At 37.3% G+C, this 16,089-nt stretch overlaps 1 protein-coding gene across 8 annotated transcripts in view; it reads right to left on the reverse strand.

The window, feature by feature from the left end:
* The window catches only part of VPS13B (vacuolar protein sorting 13 homolog B), a 1,055,144-nt gene that overhangs the window by 26,728 nt on the left and 1,012,327 nt on the right, over positions 1-16,089 (reverse strand). For all 8 annotated transcript variants that reach the window (XM_056820764.1, XM_056820763.1, XM_056820760.1 and 5 more), the window contains one exon: positions 1,586-1,704. In XM_056820764.1, the coding sequence (XP_056676742.1) occupies positions 1,586-1,704 (119 nt within the window). The remainder of the gene's footprint in view (positions 1-1,585; positions 1,705-16,089) is intronic.

Consider the following 16,089-nt stretch of genomic DNA (forward strand, 5'->3'; position numbering starts at 1 on the left):
TTGGCACAGCTACAGCACTAACTCAGGCCTACAAACAGGCATTTTTACATGATCCCTTGAAAACAGTTTTAAGCATTAAAAACAAGTACTTCTATGGGGGGGATCATTAAAGATATGTCAGTCTATTTTTTCCCATTGAAAAATGTAGGATTCTATTTATAATAACAAATAAAAATGAAAAAATTTGAAAATTAGTGAATTAGTGAAAATTTTATTCTTTATTAAAAACATAGTTGTGTTACATTTTCCCTTCTAAGGCCCAAATTTCTATCAAAAGAGAAGATGGGCTAGATGATAAAGCACTAAGTAAAGGCTTGCAATTAGTATTGTTATTGTTATCTTTAATATTTCTTCTAAATCTCTTCCTAGCTGTGTGACCCTGGGCAAGTCATTTAACCCCCATTGCCTAGCCCTTACCACTCTTCTGCCTTGGAACCAATACACAATATTGATTCTAAGATGGAAGGTAAGGGTTTAAAAAAAAAAAGATTTCTTCCAAATCTATGAGACTACGATCACAGATATACATATAATCTTGGACATATATACGCACTTAAGCTGGATTAATACATTTTTGTCTGATAGGTACATCTAGGGAATGGCTTTTAAAAAAAGATCTAAGACATTTAAGATGAGCTTATTAAAGTTACCATATGTAGAAATAATTTTAAAATGCTTATATTTTAAATTTTATTTTCTTAGGTAATTTAGCATTTATAGTCCAACAGAGTTTATGTGAATGTTCTTTCTACTTCCTTTCTTTATAAGAAGTGCAAAGGTCAAATTCACCTCTGTCTGAATGATACAAAATCTGTACTAGGAGATTAAAAATTGATGATATGATATTCTTGAAGAAAAGCAAGGTACTTTATATGTTATTACAACTATTCAATATTCATATTTTGTATCTTTAAAACATGTTCTTTTGGTAGCAAAAAATGGCTCAGGAAGAGAACATATCCTATTATATTTGCTGGTAAATACTTGTATTTCTGTTGTGTCTCTCATATCTATGGAATCTTATAATTCCACACTGTCATATAGACACATGGTTAAACAAAGGTTAATTTGTACCTTGTGCTAAAGTATATATATAATGTGAGGATGTAAGCTCTATTTGTTAAGTAGCTGGTGAAACTCATCACAGATGAATTTTACTTGGTACACAAGAAAGTGTACCAAGATTTAATGTAATCAATTATAAGTGCTGTCCATTTAGCAATGATATTTTACTCTCCTACAAATTATATAACCTTTAACCAAAAGCCACTTGAGGAGTGGGCTGTGAAGGATGGAAGAGAGGTCTGGACCTGTGATGCCATAAATATAAAGAACTCTTGGGTAGAAACTCCCTCCATATTACAATGAGAAGCTCATCTGCAGCTTACAGTTCAATCGACAGAGATAATATGTGTCTGAGGTAAGACTTAAACACAGGTCTTCCCGCCTCTAAGGCCAGGCCTTTATTTGCTATAATATGATGTGTTAAATACATATGGGGGCAACAAATAAAAATAAAATACTACTTGTAAATTGCTTTATAATTAAAATGCATGCTCTTTGATGACTAAAAAACTATACATACCTGTTGGCATTGGTTAAGATTGGTCCCGCTTTTCCTTCTGGGGCCATTGTTATGATTATTGTGCCACACTCATGAGTGATGTCCACATACACACAGCCAAAACCAGTCAAGAACAAAACCTAAAAAGGAATATTCAAATTTTAATGTAAAAGATAAGAAATGCTACTGAAACGGATAATTTTCAACATCTCACATCCTGATTTAATACCATGGGCACTTCCTGCTTATATTTCCTTATATCCATGCAGACATGCTATTCAGCTGACTTGCAAATGAAAAAATATCAAATCCAGATTTTTATTATTCAGCTGTAAGGTTCACAGTGGAAAAATGATGGATGAGGGGGCATGAGCTTCTTCATCCCTTGCTTCTCTGGGACTGGCAAATACATTTTGATTGGGGTGGAGCTTGGCACTACAACTTTTTGTGAGCATATGAATCTTTCTGGAAGAAAAACAAACTTAGAGCTTGAAACTTAACTACATAATGTTTCAGGGTTCTTTGAGTGCTGACAAACCAGCTCGGGGCCGCCCTTCTATTCTGAAAGGCGCCAAAAACTGAAATGAAAACCTTCATGAAATGAAAAGACTTCATTAGCCTCCCCAATAACAATGACACGGTATAGGAAGGTCATATGAGTGCTAAGCTTTATTTTCCTTGAGTCAAACATTTAGTGATCTTTTAGTGAGAGTCCATGAGAGAAAGGCCCAAGTGCTTTAAAAAAAAAGTTGTATGAAGTCAGATTCCAACAGAACAGATGTCCTTTCAACATTAAATACTAATGCTGTAAAATGGATGTTTGAAATTAGTACCGGATAATCTGAAAAATAATTCCCGAGATACTATGTTCCCAATCAGGTTACCTAAGGCCAAGGAAAAGGACTGCTGCAAGAAGGGTTTAAAGAATTATTTTTGAAGATTTGCAATATGACTTTTGTTCAAGTTTTTCTTTTTTTTTTTATCATAAATAAGGCTAATCGCATTGATCTGAGTTACTGTCCTAATACCAAATAAAGGAAGCAGTATGGGGAATCACACCAGAAGAGTCAAAGAACCAAGAAAGAATGCCACTACTAGACCATTAAATGACATAGATTATACATGATTTTGAAATGCCGTCTCTTTGAATTGACCACTCTGTATTTTATGTTGCTATTCTACATCACTGGACTCTTAGAAGTTGACTAATTTTTTAAAACTTTGGTACTAAATAGTTGACATATATTCATATAAATTTCTATCTTGAAACAAAATGGCAGCCAATTAAGTTCAAATGGATATATTTTATGCCCTAAAAAAATACAGCCAGCACCATTCTCTGTGCTCAAAAGATACTCATTAAATACTTTTTTTTTTTTAAACCCTTACCTTCCATCTTGGAGTCAATACTGTGTATTGGCTCCAAGGCAGAAGAGTGGTAAGGCTAGGCAATGGGGGTCAAGTGACTTGCCCAGGGTCACACAGCTGGGAAGTGTCTGAGGTCACATTTGAACCTAGGACCTCCCATCTCTAGGCCTGGCTCTCAATCCACTGAGCTACCCAGCTACCCCCTCATTAAATACTTTTTAATTAGTCAACTTCAATGAAATTTGTTACATGGATTTTGGTAAGAGAAACAAATGTCTCTGAAAAAAGAGTTTATTCTGCCATCTTAAAACAAAATGTGAATGTATTATCACAGAAGGTGCTTAATAAATATTTTCTCCCTTCTCCTTCCCCCCCATGATGTCAGGAATAGGAAGGGAGGCCTCTAGTAGGTTGGTTGGACTCTCGTAGTGAAATTATGGGCAGACATGAACAAGAAACTCACAGGATGGGCAGGCCTTCTTGTATAGGTTGTGATTTACACCTTTGGTGGGAATATTCAAATTGTTTAGTTAATTTGAGGTAATCTGTCACAAAACTACTAGTGATTTTTCTCCCATTTCAGGCAAAAGTGACACATGTAGGAAGACAGTAAAGTTACATAAGACTTTACATAATCTGTGTTCTCAGGAGAATACAATGGATTTTTGAGGTAGAAAAGTCCCCATAGAATACTCTGAGAATACAAGTCGCAGGCTGGTTCTTGGGTTTGGAGTGAGAGTAAGGGGAAAGCTCAGGATCCTGGCTTAAATGTTGACTAGAAATGTAATTTTCAAGAGAAGCCATCAATTTGGGGAAAAAAACAACAACTTTGTATCAAATATCACTGATAAAGGCTTGCTTTTGAGGTTCTCTAGGGAATTAACATAAATATATATGACCTAGAGTCATTCCCGAAACGGATCAATGGTTGAAGAAAAAAAGCAGATATTTCTAAAAGGAAACATTGCAAAATATTAACAATTGAATGAAAGACTCCTGCAAATCACTATTAATAAGAAAAATACAAATCAACACAATGCTGAGGTTTTACCTCATCCCTAGCAAATTGGTAATGATAAGAAAAGATGAGAATAAATCAGTGGGCTTTGTGAAGATAGCATTCTAATGTACTATTGGCGAAGTTGGGAAATCATTCTGGAATGTAGTATGAAATAAAGCTAAGAGGATGACCAATATATCATGCCCTTTGATTCAGAGAGCCCATTGCTCAGGGTATAATCAAGAGGTCAAAGAAAAAACAAAGACTTTCTATACAACAAAATTTTTATAATGGCCAAGGTCTGGGCAAAAAGTAGGTGCCCATTGCTTGAGGAAAGTCAAAGGAAACTGTGATCCATAAATGTAATGGAATATTACTGTGTAGTGAGAAATTATTATTATAAAGAATAACAGAGAACCACTGAAAGACATGAATTGCTACAATGTGAAGTAAGGAAAATAAAATATACAATGGTTGTAACAAGCAAAAAGAAAAGGGAAAAATACTCTTTCCCTACTCTGTAAAACCAGGGAAAATGAGAACATAGCTGTGGAAAATAGAATATACTCTCAAATTCTATTGATATATTTATTAGTTTTGCTGACCTGTTATTTTTTCCTTAAAAAAAAAAAACAAAACTGTTCTAGGAGGTGATTCATTATTTGGGTAGGATCAGGGGGTGAGATTTGTTTAGAAATGAAGGCAATGTGAAAACAAAAGATTAAAAAATTTTGTTAAAAAGAAAACTAACCTTAAAATCTTGTGGAATAAGCAACTCAAACAAAAATAAGGTAAGTGTCAATCTCCCCCCATCCCCAAAAGTTCTTTTGATAAACTAATAAATAGGTACCTCGGACTACATAAGTGATTTTTTGGAGGCAGCATCCAAAAGGATTGCTGTTTCTTTCCCTATAACTGGTGTGGGAGCAATAGACACCCTGATTTTCCTTTTCAGTAGCTCTAAGCAATTCATTTCCATTTTTTTTATGAAGTACTAGTAAGGTTCCATTTGATTCCATTAACGGATGAAGGGAAAAAACCAAGGTGGGATGATTCAGTTTTGTGTGGCTTGTGTAAACCAATTTTTTCCCCCCATTTTAAAGTAGTATTTAATTTTTTCCCATTTATATGTAAAAACAATTTTAAAAACATTTTTAAAAAAGTTTAGAATTCTAAATTCTCCCCTCTCTCCCCTTCCTTCCCTCCTCTTTCTCCTCCCACCCCAGAAATGTTGAGCAATCTAGAGATTTGTAAATGTAGATTTTCATTCCCTTATTGTCACAACTCCTAAATTAAAGTTCTTCCCTATCATATTTCCTGTCCCTGCCATATTTTTAGATACTACATTTCTTATAAAGCTGGTGTAAATACTGTTGTAAATACTAACATTCTTTGTCTCAGTTGTGTTGCCCTGTATGAAAGTATAAACAAGCATTCTGTCAACCATTGTGAATGTTTGATTCTTGTCCAAGTGTTCGTTCTGTATCCGGCCAGTGACTAAATGCCAGTCTGCTGTTTGGAAGGCTAAGCCCAAATCGTACATATTTCCCCAACACATGGCTTTGCCTTCCTCTGCTGAGCAAAGAGAACGTAGCTTGGGCATCAAAGTCCTACTTCTGGGCTCTTTCGTGGCTGCTGTGGGGTTTTGAGAGCCAGTACATGCTCCTTTTTGCCACTTAATGTGCCTTAAGAAGCAGAGCCGGATCTTTTTCATTTCTTTGCCCAGGAGAATTGGGCTGAATCATGGTCATGTTTCCCCTGGTGGGGAACCTCCCATTTCACTAACATGTATTACCATCTTTAGTTGATGGACAGAAAAAAATCAGGAACAGAAGTTACATACCTACAGCCAGGACCCCCAGAAGGCTTGTGGTAGTCAGAAATAGAACGACTCCTACCTCTTAGCTGTCTAATCACCACCCCCACCCATCAGGAGGGAAGCCAGGTTCCACCATCTTTCTAAATGGAAATCACTGGCACCACCTACTCAGAGCATTTTTTTCCATAAAGAAGTTATCGATCACTGAGAAAAGCAAAAAAGACACTTGATTATGAAAAACCAACTGTTTTTGGATGGCTATGAGGACTGTTAGACAAATCAGATAAAATAGAAATAATTAATGTTGATGGCCTGAATGGTCACAATCTAAGTTTGGCTATTTGTGTTTTGTTCATTTGGAAGTATCTTATCCACTTACCAACTGATGGGACTATTATGTACCCTTACTGGAAACTAATATAAGCTTCTTAAAGGGTATGTAAAGAGCATTTGGCAAACATTCTTTTTATTTTTATTTTTTTTAGTCTCTTAGGTCATTAAATCCTTTTTTTTTAAGATTATGATCAGATCAGGCAGGAACTCCACCCTTTTCTCTGTGTAGCCCAATGGCTACTAGACCGCTTGAGTCCTCCTCTCATGCCTCAAGGCAGCACAGAGAGGGTCTTAGATCCTCAAAGATATGTTGGTGGACCAAAATGTCTGGCAGGCCCAGGCCTATAAAGGAAAGCTCCAATTCCAGATCAGCAATGGATTCTGCATGGGCAATCTGAGGATAACACTAGGTTAAAGTAGACAAACTCATTATCACCAGGTCACATGCTAAATGATTTGGGTCATGCAAACTCATAAAATATCTTTCTTAGGCCTGGAGAGGTTGCCACATATGTCAGAGAAGGGAGTTTACTGATTAAATGATAGGTCTTTGGAAGTTTGAAGCAGCTGGCTTATTAACTATAGATTTAGAGCTAGAAAGAGACCTTGTAGATCATCTAGACCAATGATGTTGAACCTTTTAGAGACCGAGTGCCCAAATGGCAACCTTCACATTCCATGGACCCCCGCCTTACTCTAGACAGAGTAGGAAATGCTCAAATTAGGCTGCTGGGAAGAGGGGTGGGTCATGTGAGAAATGTCCTCAGGCACAAGGGGAGGAGGAGGGGAGCAGCCCCATTCTGGCATGCTTCAGCACATGTGCCATAGGTTCACCAACATGGATCTAAACTAACCTGATTTAAGAGATGAGGAAAACCCAGGCTGAGAGATTCAATTCTTTATCCAAAGTCATAAGTGGCAAAAGCTTAGATTTGAACCCGGTTCTGATTCCAGTCCTTAGCAAATTTTGTCACAGCATAGATGATGAATAAACACCTGTTGCTTTGAACTTGATTCCAAATCTATTACTCTTTCCATTTAACCACTCTGCTCTATCAATGGGATTAGTTTTAATAACTTTTTAAGAGATTATGGATTTATATATATATATATATATAATTATATTTATATAAATTTATACCTGATAATTAAAAAAAAAACAATAACCTTACCTTCTGTCTTAGAATTGATAATAAGTATCAATTCTAAGGCAGAAGAACAATAAGAGTTAGGTAACTGGGGTTAAGTGGTCACACAGCTAGTTAGTATCTGTGGCCAGATCTGAATACCCAGGACATCTTCTCTTCAGGCATGGTGCTCTGTCCACTAGCTGCCTCTACAATTTTTTAAAAAAAGTATAAATATCACATTTTGGTACAAATTGAAGATGACTTAAGTAGTGATACATAATCCTCTCTGAATATTCTCATCAGCACCAAGTGTCATAGATGCTTTCTGAAGGTATGCTAAGTTTAGGAGGCAATACTTTCCTAGATGAGTAAGCTTTTCCTAAAGTTTCTAAAATAATGCATTGAAGGAAAAGCATTGGATAATTACTTCTAGACTTCCCAAGCAGTTTTCCTAATGTAAAAAGAATACACTCAATGAATTGATTATTGATATAAAATGATTAGATACTCTGCTTGTTGTGCTTACAAAGTATCTTCAGTTTACGTAAGTGAAGTGAAGCTCCTAAGTGAACTCTTCAGGGTAAGACACTAGGATGCTAAGGAGACTCTTGCTATACAAAAATAAATTATTTATTGAGAATATAAGGATATTCTATAACAGGATTTCTAACTCTAAGGGATTCTAACTCCATCCAAATAAACTCCCTGGTTCTGCAATGACCTGCTTCTCCTATTTCCACAGGCTACAATTGGTCCTTCCTGATGTGACTAACCCAAATCTTCCCTATTCTAAAATAAACTAACACTATTATCCTTATATGAAGTTTATAATTCTTAACTGTCTCCAAGTTACAAAAATAACAAAGGCTAGCTGACTGAACCTCAGCAAAAACCAAGTTAGGATTCTGAACCTTAGCAGACTCAGAGTCCAAACCAAAGACCAGGTTTTTCTTTGGTCTTCTCAGAGATAAAACAATTTATGAAACAGCAATAGACAGTCACAAGTTGGAAAAGGAAATTACAGCTTCTTCAGGTTTTCCCCTTTTTTCCTTTTCCCTCAGACAGTGAGGAGAGAAAAGAAGATGTCACCTGCTTCCAGAACTCTGAGAGAGCACAAATGCCAATTCCCTGAGAGTAAATGCCACCCGCAGAGAGAGTAACTGCCACAGAAAAACTGTTATACTTCCCACACACACTGTCAGCATTTGAAACTGACACTTGAACTCAGATCTGTTTCAAACTCCAATTCTTTCTCAAGCCAGCTTCTCTACTTCTTATCTCTAAATATAATAAGACTTAATTTCTAATATCATCCTCATACTAGAGAGGAAAAAGATTTTAGGGATTTCCAAGTGACAAAGGCTACCTTTCTAAGGCAAAAAGATATATACTTTTGCGAGGCTTGGGCCAATTCCCCCACCCCCAGATCACTCCTGAGTGAGACTCGACTAGCTTATATGAAATTCTTTTCTTTCAAAGAGCCCCAAACTACATATATTAAGATTTTGAAGGTGTCATATTAATTGCTCCCAGACTTCTAGAGTCTTCCCAGGGGAGCAGAGATGTTTACAGAGGTCTAGAAAAATGCTCATATGAAGGTACTCAATATTTGTTGAATTAAGGGCCAGCTAGATAGCACAGGGGATAGAATACCTGTCCTGGAATTGGGAGGAGCTGGGTTCAAATTTGACCTTAAATGCTTCTTAACTGTGTGACCCTGGGCAAGCCGTTTAACTTCAAGTACGTAGTCCTTGCTGCTATTCTGTTTTAGAACTGATACTAAGACAAAAGGTAAGGATTTAAAAAAAATTGTTGAATCTAATTGGAAAATTTAACTGGGCTTAGAGTTCTTTAGGATTACCTTCAATTTGATATGAGTAGAGGTTTAGGCACAATCAGAGATGAACTTGCCTTCTGCTGACACCATGTCAGAAAGATTCCAATCTGAATTTTGCCTCAGATACTTACTACCAGTGTGATCCTGAGCAAGTCACTTACCATCTACTTGCCTCAGTTTCCTTATCTGTAAAAGGGGGATGATAACACCATTTAATTCATAGGTTTATTGTGAAGATCACATGAGGTAACATATGTAAAATACTTTGTAAATCTTAAACCACTCTTCAAATGTTAATAATTATAATTATCATTGTACAGCTGACTATTTGTGATATGTGGCACTCTCTATATCACACTAGTTGTGAGCTCCCTGAAAGCAGTGGCTATGATAAGATGACATCTGAGTTTCCTTAAAGGTTCTAAATTAGATAATCTCAGTCTTGTTCAAGTCTCCAGTAACCATGGGCCCTGTCATAATTCCAACTGGATAATATAGCCTAATGGAAAGAGCACTGGATTTGAAGTCAAGAAGACCTGGTCTCAAACATTTTCTAGTTGTGCGGCCTTGGGCACAGCCTTAGAATCTGTTTTTCATCTGTAAAATGGAAATAACAACAGTACCTACCTCATAGGGCTGTTGTCAGGTTCAAATGAAATAATGTATGGGCTTTTACAAACTTTAAAGTTCTATATAAGTGAAATACTTTTATCACTACCTTGCATAAAACAAGTAATCAATAATGATAATAAACTTAAAATTGAGTTGTTTAACTTGACAAGGTTGCTCTTATATAGCTGGAGATTATTGGTTTTCTGTAATAGTTGGAGTTCTGGATATATAACTGTACTTGGAACAATTGGAATTCTTGTCCTATGAATGGTGAACTCTTGCTTTTACTGCTACCCTGGTTTGGGTTACTCTTACTCTTCTACCTGGAGTCAGAGCCACACTGGAATGGGAGCTGAACCTCTTCTACACAAAGGGAATGGCTGAGGATTGGGAAGTCCACAAAGTATATAGCAGGCATACAACAGAAATTCAGGAGACTGAGAAATAAATTCTTTGAAAACTTATAATATCAAATGATAAAAAGAAGGGGTTCTTAAAATATACTAAAGGCAGGAAGCAAGCTAGAACACTGACAGGATGACTTGATGAATTATAGAATAAGAGAATTAGAAGGAACTTTAGGGGTAATCTAGGCCAGTAATCCAAATTCAGAGGCCTCCTTTTTGGTGATGCTTTCATTCCCCGATTCCTAAAGCTAAAAAGCATTGTCTACCTCCTCAGATTTTCCTACAGTACATGTCTGGATCTTGCCTGTGTTTCTATAATACACTAGTTTGTGAACAGTTCATATTCTCCCAGTAGAACAGAATCAGCTCCTTAAATTATTGTTCAAGCTATTGTCATTTCTCAGTTTTGTATTCTCAATATCTAGCACAGTGCCTTAAATATATTGAGTACTTAATAGATGTTTGTTGAATTTAACTGAACTCAAAGTACAATCAAGGTGCCGATCTTCCCTCAGGTGCACCCCAACTCTCCTATCCCCCAGGGATGAATAGAAGATAGTAGATAGTGATTTTTTCCACCCTTTGCTTTTTACCAAAAAAATCTTTTCAGGGTCATGATCTTGGAACAGGAAAAGACTTTAGGGTTCATTTGGCAAAACCTATTTTAAGCAGGAATCCCTTCTACATAAATAGTATAGATAATCTCTCCCCCACCCTCACCACATGATCAACTAGTTCCTATTCAGATACTTCCACTGACAGGAAAGTCATTACTTAACAAGAAAGGTCATTTTTAGAAATTTTGATTGGTGGACAGTTCTATTGGTTTAGATATAAATGTAAAATCCTGCCTTTAGATTTAAAAAAATTGAGATAAATAAAGGGTAGGGAAGATCTGGCTTGAATATTGTTTATGTGAAAAAGACCCGGAAGTTTTAGTCACAAGCTTACCATGAGCCAATGGTCTGACAAAACTACTAACTACTTAATGTGGTCTTGGATGGCATTAACAGAAGTATGGCACTCGCAGAGAAAGGTAATTGTCTGAGTCAGACAACATTTGGAGTGCTGTGTTCAGATCTGGGCTCCACCTTTTAAAAGGGACATTTTTACCTGGGGCACTTTGAGAGGTAAGGGCAGGGGTGTGAGGGGTCTGGGAACCATATCAAGTGAGCAATGGTTAAGGATGGGTGTTGTTTAGCCTGGAAAAGAGAAGATATGATAGCAGTCTTTGAATATTTGAAGAGCTTTTTTTTGGAAAAGGCATTAAATTTATTCCAACTAGCTTCATGTGGCAGAATGAGAACTGGTAGTTGGAAGTAACAGGGAAAATAATCTTGGCATGTTGCAAGGAAGGGTCTAATCACGAGAAATGGAATAATGGAAGGAACTGCCTTATGAGGTGGCAAGTTGCTAGTTACTGTAATTGTTCAAGCAAATCAACAATCAATCAACGAGCATTTTAAGTACCTATAATTATATGCCAGGTATGTTGCGAGGTGCTGGAGACAAAATGCAAAAGCCAAAACAAACAAGAAGACCACTCTGCCTCACGATCTGTCAGGAGCCATCCAACTCATCCTATATTGAAGATAATTCAATTGAATATAATTCAAACTGTAGCAAGAGGATGGAGGCAGGAGATGGAACATTGTAGAAGGGGAACAGCAAGGAAGGCCACTTGACTAGGATGGGGAGGGTGTGAATAGGAGTGATATGAAGTTAGGTTGGATACAGATTGTGGAGAGCTTTAAAAACTAAACAAGAATTTGTAGTTTATCCTAAGACAGTGAGAAGTCTTCAGAGATGGGGTTTGGGTGGTCAGATGTATTGTTGAGGAATATCCATTTGGCAGTAGTGTAGAGGATGGATTGGAAAGGGAAGAGACTAGAGTCAGGGAAACTAATTAGGAGGCTACCACAAATAAATAGCCCAGAAGTGTGTTGATGAGGAAATGAAAAATGGGAGTCAGTGCTTATGTTTCTTAAAACACCCTTCCCTTCTGCTTAGAATCAATACTGTGTATTGGTTCCAAAGCAGAAGAGTGGTAAGGGCTAGGTAACGGTAGTTAAGTGACTTGTCCAGGGTCACACAGCTGGGAAGTGTCTTAGTGATGCCTATGCTAATGCTACCACTAGTATTTCTAGTATAGTATTAAATAATAGAGGTGATAATGGGCATCTTTGTTTTACTCCTGATCTTATTTAGGAAGGTCTCTAACTTATCCCCATTGTAGAGGATACCAGCTGATGGTTTTAAATAAATCCTACTTCTGAATAATTCTTGTTTAGAATGACTTCATAGCTATTTAAATTGGGTCATTTAAAAGTCTCCATTGTTTCAGATGATAAGATACCCAATATATGCAATATCTCTCTCTATATGTATACATACTACATTTTAATAAATAAGTTGATAGAATAAAAGCCCTCTGAGGGCAGAGGCTATCATTCTTGTCTTTGTGTTCCCAGGGTCTATCACAGTATCTATCATATAGGCAGTAATTAATAAATGTTTGTTGATTGACCAGGGATGCCACCATGGAGACAAGAAATGTGGGGAACTGTGCTCAAGTGAATCAATGCTGCTCTCTTTATTGTATATCCTTTCCATGCTATTATTAAATGACCTTTTATTTTTTTAAGTCAAATGTTAGATACTCTGTGGAGGGTCTCATTTCATTCTAACTTTGAGGAAGAACCACTGAACCATCACACATCAAGTCTGGCCCAAAGAAGAGCAGGTCAAAGGAGTTAAGATCAAGGACTTGGGAGGCTGCAGAGCTTGAGAACATATCACCACGTCTATTAAGTCCCCTAGTATAAAAGCAGGGGCTTGGAGGTAGAGGAAGGCTCTCAGCCCTTGAGATAGGAGGGGTAGAAGATAAGTGCGACACTCAGCTGGATGGGATGAAATTTAAACTTGAAACGAACTATAAAGGGAGAAAAGCTGCTTAGTGATGACAACAGAGAGACGGTCTGGCAGTGTAAATAGGGAGTGAGGAGCGCGCTTATTCCTTCCACACAAGAACATACAAGGGGGTGTGAAAGAAGGGCCACCGATGTAGGGTCTCTAGGACTACAAGGCAGAAATAACGAGGAAAGAAGACGATGCAGGCATGCTAGGCTCTCTTGATTTCATAAACACTTCAAATTTAGAGTCAAAGCATGTAAGAGTTGGCGGGTATCTCAGAGACCATCTAATCCAGGCCTCCCCCCAACCACGTTGCGTATAAGGACTGAGTTACATGAAGCATGTGGCAGAGCCAGGATGGTGAGGCACCTGGAGACAACGGCATGCTAGGACCAGCTGAAATGCCCGCGGATGCTTCTTCTAGAAAGATTTAGTCTTAGGAGGCCATGAAATCTGTTTATGAGTAACACAGAGGCTATGTGCAAGAGACATTAGTCCCCAGAGGGTGAACAGGGAGCAATAGGTGGAAGTCAGCCGCCATGGAGGAGGGAGGAAAGTTTTGTTTTAATGTAAAAGGGAAAACTTTGCGACTCTTAGAACTCTCCTAAAGTGGCCTGGGTTGCCTTGAGAGTGAGCAGGCTCTCTCACTGGCAGCCTTCAAAAGGAGGCTGAATGGCTCCTGGCTGGACAGACTGTGTTAGGAATCCTTCTTCAGGGAAGAGTGGCCTCAGAGGCACCTCGGAGTTTTGAAACTCTATGACTAGACCCCGGGCCCCCGGCCTCTAGGCCAGTGCATTTTCTGTAACACTCTATTTTCTTCTTCAAATGTGCATTCCTGAAAGATGGCATCACTCGAACTGTTGTCATGCTACTAACTGACAAGCATTTGGCCTTTCAAACCTAAAGCACGACTAAGAAGTAGTATAACTGGAGTAGCAGCAACATCTGTTCCACAGAGGAGAGGGGAAAGGTCTTTTCCTTAAGAAGACGAGCTCATTGGTCCAGAGGACTCTAACTGCTGATGTGGCCTCCTGGCTGCCAAAGGCCTAGAGCAGCACTGCATGGAGTCAGCATTCCTCAGGATTGATGACTGTCCCGCTGCTGTGTGAATCTACAGCTTCTTCTGACTGGGCACAACACTGTGTCAAAAGGAGAGATGTGGGGAGCTAAGCTAATACTCTTTCTGAGCAGTTGATAGGAAGACTTCTTTTGACCCCAGAACTTGTCTGAGTTGGATCTGCACTATAACAACAATAATACTTCCATTATTTAAAAAAAAATATAAAAATTAATGAAATAATACTTCCATTAAAAAACAAACAAAAACACTTAGGTTCTAATAGTCGTCTTCATTTTCAGAAACTTTATTGCCAGAGGTAGAAAGAATATGAATATAAGAGGCATAGGGAAGAATTCCAAGATGTACATTCCATTCTTCCTTCTGCACTGACAATCTTCCCTATCTTCACTCTAGAAAAGAGGCAAAATACTCCGAGTCTCAAAGGTCCCTAAAATCAGTGATACTGTTTGTGAGATTCTTTGAAACCTTCTTTATAAATGTCTAGGGAATTCGTTGAGCATCAGGATCAGGTCTGGCAAGCCTTATTTTGGTTGTTTCTTTTCCCTCTGGATTTCCCCAATCCTTTGTAGTCAGGGATGCTTCAAAGCTAAGAGAAGGTGCTCATTCCTGCACCCTTACTGACAGTGGTCTTTGGACCCCAACAAAGTCTCAGGTTCCCATTAATCTTTGAGGAGCTGTGTGCCATATGCCCACCAGATCATCATTTTCTTCATATTGTGAAAGAAGAATTGTTTCAGATTCTCTCAGACAACTCTTCTGTGATACACCAGGGCATATAAATCACTAGAGAGAGAAAGGAGCTGCTTCTCTGATGAAAGGAAGCAGCCCTTGTGTAATAGGGAGTCTGTCTTCGAGGGGCTTTCCCTTGGCCCTTGATCTAGGGAGATGTGAAATTCAAAGACAGCCTAGGCAAAGTAGAATTAAAGTGCCATAAAATCTCAAGTCAGTACAATGATAGAGACGATCTCCTCAACTTTTGTCACTCCAAATAGCCTTTAGTTCTAAAGACAAATCAGGGCAATTATCTTCATTGAATTTAGATATATGACGTAGAAATTGGAGCACATGCCACTTCAATGAGGCCTCCAAATTTTCCACTGAATTTGATTAAATAAAATTCAGAAGGAATATAAAGTCTTAACACTTGGGTTCAAAGAATCAGATTCACAAAGTGGGGAGTTTTCTTTAAAAAGCTACAAGTATTTTGGGAGTTACAAATTCATAGGAGTCCATAATGTGACATGACTGCTAGAAAAGTGAATGCAGTCCTAAGTTGCCTTTAACAGAGGTGTGTGCCCAGGATAAGGAAGGTGAGAGCACTACTATACTCTATCCTGGTCTTCTAAAGGTTTCAGTGGGATCTATTTAAATAAACAGAAATGAAATAGTTTGTAATTGGCTTATCTCAAGAAAGTTGGAAATTTGGTAACTGCACTTCAATCAAAGCATTTGAATGTGATATTTTAAAATAAATATTGTGATTTATTAAGTATAGCCAAAGATATACATTTTTATTTGGATCTAATTATCATTATGTAGTACCTTTTTAGCTATGACAGTCATGAAGATCAGGTACTGAACTGAATTAAATTTAGAACTAGACCTTTCAATTGTTCCATTGCAAAGTGTTAAAAGGTTTAAAAAAAAATAAAGCATATTCAATCATGTTACTTCTCACTAAAATAATATTATTAATAATTTTAAGAAGAAAAACATTTATACTGTTATTAAACAGAATAAAAATATTTTAAAATATAGTCTTTCATTTTTATCTCATTCTTTTAAGGTTTTTTTCATTCATTTTAGAGTGTATAGAATATTTTAGTTTAGCAGTACACATATGTAATTTATAATTTAATAAATATAAATGGAATGGGCACTAATTCTTTTTATTAACTAATAGAGGTGTAAGATCAAAAATGTTGGTAGATCCTTACACAAGACTGTCTATAATGTACATGTCTTCTAATGGAGATTCTGGGACTCTGGTTCCAGTCCTAATAGTCTATGGTTCTAAGACACACT

Source organism: Monodelphis domestica, chromosome 3 (genome assembly GCF_027887165.1).
Source record: "Monodelphis domestica isolate mMonDom1 chromosome 3, mMonDom1.pri, whole genome shotgun sequence".
Taxonomy (NCBI): Eukaryota; Metazoa; Chordata; class Mammalia; order Didelphimorphia; family Didelphidae; genus Monodelphis; species Monodelphis domestica.